Source organism: Etheostoma cragini, chromosome 1, assembly GCF_013103735.1.
Source record: "Etheostoma cragini isolate CJK2018 chromosome 1, CSU_Ecrag_1.0, whole genome shotgun sequence".
Taxonomy (NCBI): Eukaryota; Metazoa; Chordata; class Actinopteri; order Perciformes; family Percidae; genus Etheostoma; species Etheostoma cragini.
The window spans coordinates 32,798,595-32,803,493 of NC_048407.1; the positions used below are offsets into that span (position 1 = coordinate 32,798,595).

The following is a 4,899-nucleotide window of genomic DNA, read 5'->3' on the forward strand; positions in this document are numbered from 1 at the left end:
TGAACACACCAAAGTGACGCCGACTCAAGCATGCGTGAGATGTAATACATCTCTATGACAGCAGGCGGCGCAAATCTGTGTTGTTGCCAAAAAAATGAAAACTGGGATAAATAAGAATGTCTTTAGTTAAGCAAAGCCTAACTATGTCCAGCATAAAAAATATGCAGTTTGTCTGCAAAAATAGGATAATACTTCTCTAGTGTGAAACTACATCTCTGCTAAGTATTTATGTGTAGCGACAGATGTCATCTTTCACACCCTGACATAGTTCTCCCTATCGTCACCTTGACTCTGTACTCGTCAGCGTTGGGATTTTAGAAGATTTTCTAGTAACTGTCAAGCATTTATCGTTGCTGTCCGGTTTCAAAGTCCAGGTTGATCCCGGACAGCAGCTCCCCTCCACAGGAGCGGCTCAGCAACTCCTTCAGGGCTTCATTCACGTCGTTGTTGAAGACGGTGGAGAAGCTGCAGTTGGGGTATCCTCTGCCACCGCCCTCCGTGGGAACTGAACCCATCACCTCCTGCACCCACTTCAGCTCGTTGCTGAGCTCCAGACGCAGTGCGTCGAAGTGGCTCTGTCGCTCCTGGTAGCGGCTGCTGACGGCCCCGAGGCTGGAGCTGAACGCCTGCATGTCGTCCTGCAGGCTCCTCTTAAAGGCCTCCACCTTACGGAACTCGTAGCGGATTTGCGAGAGCTCGTGTCGCACGTCTTCACTCTCCTCCTTGTACCAGGCCTCCTTCTCGTTGTATATGGAGACCATGGCGTCGATGTCTTCCTGCAGAGAGTCGTGGGCTGCTGCCAGGCTAACGAACGAGCTCTCCATCTGGTCGATGTCCTCTACCACCTGAGCAAAGCGTTCAAAGTTTACATAGGTGTTGTTGGGTGGCATGCTTGAGTGGGACTTGATGGTGTACTCTCTCAGGCGCTTGGTCTTCAGCTGGCGACGCTCCCGTTTCCTCGGCTCCTTAGCTTTATTTTCCTCCTTGTGCTCGTTGGACTTCAGGGATTAAAAGGCAGTATTAGTGTTGTCCAAATGAGGAAGGAGCAGACACAGACACAGACAGCTCATGCTATTATGTACCGTAGATCATTTCACGGTTGTAAAAATAAACATCTTGAATGGCCCCAAGTAGATTTCCACTGCGGTGCATGCAACATCAACTGACCGGACGTTAACAAGGGGTGCAGCCTTGCAAGCTGTTGCCTAGCAATGACATTTTTTTGAAAGGTCTGTAGAGCTCAACAACAACCGCCAACTTTTTTAACGGTTCTGGTTCCAAAGTATTTTTTCCCCATTCCATTATTTGATTGACTTTTTGCAAAAATCGCTTGTATAAAGAGTTTTAACCCTCCGGTTGTCCCCGGGTCAAATTTGGCCTGTGTGCAAAAACTTCCTGGATCAGAACTATGAAAAAAGAACGTTGAAAAAGTGAAAAACATTGAAAAGAAATACAAAAAAGCAGGAAAAAAAAACGCTTTTAAACGCTTAAAAAGTGACAAAAACATCAAAACACTGGAAAAAGTGACAAAGAAATTGTTAGATTGACAAAAACATATTTTTAAAAAATGTCAAAAAAGTGACAAAGAAATCGTAAAAAAATTGACAAAAATATAATTTAAAAAAATGTTAAAAAAGTGAAGAAGAAATTAGAATAAAATTGACAAAAACGTTGAGAAAAGTTTTGAAAAAGAACAACAAAATGTTGAAATTCAAACCCAGAAAAACACAAAGTTACACGGTAGACGGGAAGACAACAAAAGGGTTAACCAGCTACGAGAGGAATCGGGAGCATAAAACATTTGATCTGGCGCAAAAGATTTCCATGGTAACAGCAAGTTGGACCAATCAGAGACGTTGCTGATATGCTTAAGATTGAGGGTACTGTAGTTTTCCTCCATAAAATCACAGATAACACATGTTAAAAGAACCTAAAAGGCACCTAAAAGAAGGTTGATTTCACACAGACGTTCATACTGATCCACGGAGCTCGTGGTCGGTCTACCTCGGCTGCTTTAGACTTTATGGATGATAATCTAAATTAATATTAAATTAATGGCATTTTTGCTCCCCGAACCACACTGTTAAGCTATGGTTGAGTCTGTAATTGCATACACTGCAATACTGCACTACGTACTCACTATCTACACTATCGTTTGACGTACTTTTGTGTAAAACATAGGGGTGTATCTTGGACGCACTAAGCTGTATTTTTCAACGTCACTTCCGAGAGCCTCCTTGCCGATTGGAGACAAGTTACCGTGGTAACCCCTGCTGACCTCCGCTCTCGCGGCATTGCCAGATGATGCTTGAATTACTGAAAAAGGTAATTAACCAGACCAACAACTGCAGGTGACAAAACCACAGATTTTAAATATGTAGAAATGTAAACAAAAGCGTTATTGATGTTACAGAGCTGCCTTAGCTGCTGTCTGTTTGTCTGTTATGAAGTTTGGGGTTACTACAGCATTGCATTGTGGGATACATAAGCAGGCGTAGTGTCGAATGTTTGCATTTTATAATATTTAAACGGATATAGTTTGCAATTGACATACTATTTTTTGCACTAAGATTTTGGACGTATCTCACGTGCTGTTTTAGCCTACTAGTTTAAGTATGGCATTTCAGACACAACCTATGTCTAAATCATGCAACCTACTGTATGTCTAAATCATGTATTTTTAAACTCTGAAACAATATGATTTGTTATTTTAATTCAGATATTCAACTGTCACATCAACCCGAAAATACAAATAACAAATCAGCTGAGCAGCAGCTACGTTATTACACATGGAGTCATCCTCCATTTTAAAGAAAAGAGTACAGTCCAAAGTGTTGTTCTGTACAGTTGTTATGTGAGTTATAGACTTGGCCATTATCACTAATGTATGTGTAGTTTGCTGTTAGCATGCAGCCTGACGTCAACGTTTCGGGACTTTGGCCACACTAATTACAGAATATATCTAAAGTTAAGTTTCCACTTTACCTTGATCCACGGGTGATTTAGAGCATCTTGAATGGTTAATCTTTTCCTGTAGTAGAAAAGAAAAAGTCAAAATAACGTTACTAAACTAGCATTACCAGAGTGGTTCTGTGATTCTGTAGAACTTTACAAAACTAAAATATTGAAGATTTAGTTTGTTTTGCTTTGAAGATAATGCCATTTACTACTTTATGCTGGAGCTCTTACTTCTTGTCCTTCTCCAACAACTGGCTGATGAATTTCTTGGCCAGCTCACTGGTGTGACAGAAGAACTCCTCGTCAAACTCATAATTTATGGCTGAAATGTTTTTCAACGTGTCCTGTTTGGTCTCCCCCAGGAAAGGTGAAGCCCCACTCAGCCTGGAAAAAAACATGAAAAAGAAAGAGCAGTTCATCCCCCTGTTCAACAGGAGCTGCGATGTAATGTTCGCTATACTCTACGTGAAATTTTGGTATTGGTGGTTCACTTGCAGGATGTAGGTGATGACCCCAACGCTCCACATATCGGCTTCTAGTCCCAGTGGCTCGTAGTTGACAATCTCCGGTGCTTAACAGGCAAACAGATGACAGGCAGAAAATATCTCCGTTAAAGTGGTTAAAAGATAAGCAGACCCCTGTTCAGCATCACGCTTTACCAGTCCAGCCAACCTTTCTCTAAGCATCTAATGTCACAGGTTCTGAATCTTCCAGTCATCTAAGGGAGGCCTGGTGTGAAGACCTTGGTTTGGAGATATCTAGTCCCCTCCATCGTCTTATCTCAAAGCTCAATCCAGGCTAATGCACAAGAGTCTGGTAGGACCAGGCTAATGCACCAGAGCCTGGTAGGACCAGGCTAATGCACAAGAGTCTGGTAGGACCAGGCTAATGCACCAGAGCCTGGTAGGACCAGGCTAATGGACCAGAGTCTGGTAGGACCAGGCTAATGCACCAGAGTCTGGTAGGACCAGGCTAATGCACCAGAGTCTGGTAGGACCAGGCTAATGCACCAAAGTCTGGTAGGACCGGGCTGATGCACCAGAGTCTGGTAGGACCAGGCTAATGCACCAGAGTCTGGTAGGACCAGGCTAATGCACCAGAGTCTGGTAGGACCAGGCTAATGCACCAGAGTCTGGTAGGACCAGGCTAATGCACCAGAGTCTGGTAGGACCAGGCTAATGCACCAGAGTCTGGTAGGACCAGGCTGATGCACCAGAGTCTGGTAGGACCAGGCTAATGCACCAGAGTCTGGTAGGACCAGGCTAAGGGACCAGAGTCTGGTAGGACCGGGCTAATGCACCAAAGTCTGGTAGGACCAGGCTGATGCACCAGAGTCTAGTAGGACCAGGCTGATGCACCAGAGTCTGGTAGGACCAGGACCATCTTCATTTCTTAATAGGATTTATCTGTCATTTACAGCCATCTGTGCCAGGTAAGGGCACCTTGTCTCGTCTTTTCTGGGATTTTCTAAATTGCAGAACTTTGGGGAAAACCTACCCACTTCATCTATTTAGTACAGGGATCATCAATTATTTAAGCAAATGTGGACATGTAAAGGACTCGGATAAAATTAAGTTACATTTTAAACTGGGCCTACAATAAAGTGTATGGCAGCATAGAACACTAAGCTGTTAAAATAATAATTGTTGGCCTGATTTAATAAATCATGTTTTAATGTTAAAATACATGTGGCACATAGAATCCTTAGGGTGAACTGTATCTGTGGGGGGCTACCTTAGTGACTTCCTGACCTATAGCCCAGTAATCCTTTTGCAAATTGCTTATAATACGTTGAAGATATATTTTAAATTTTGAAAAAAACTTCATTTTGCTGGGAGCAGCATTTGATAAAAAAAACATTAAATAAGTCATGATTATTAATTATGCTTAATGGCAAAAGTGGTAACAATTTATTAATGGAGCCCATTAGCAGGAGCAAAT

The 4,899-nt window shown here is 42.7% G+C and overlaps 1 protein-coding gene across 1 annotated transcript in view; it reads right to left on the reverse strand.

Annotated features, from left to right (window-relative positions):
- The window catches only part of dapk2a (death-associated protein kinase 2a), a 12,067-nt gene continuing 7,168 nt past the window's right edge, over positions 1-4,899 (reverse strand). The window contains exons 6-9 of the mRNA XM_034863903.1: positions 3,454-3,529; positions 3,190-3,342; positions 2,986-3,031; positions 1-998 (exon numbers count right to left, since the gene is read on the reverse strand). Of these exons, the coding sequence (XP_034719794.1) occupies positions 345-998; positions 2,986-3,031; positions 3,190-3,342; positions 3,454-3,529 (929 nt within the window). The 3' untranslated portion in view covers positions 1-344. The remainder of the gene's footprint in view (positions 999-2,985; positions 3,032-3,189; positions 3,343-3,453; positions 3,530-4,899) is intronic.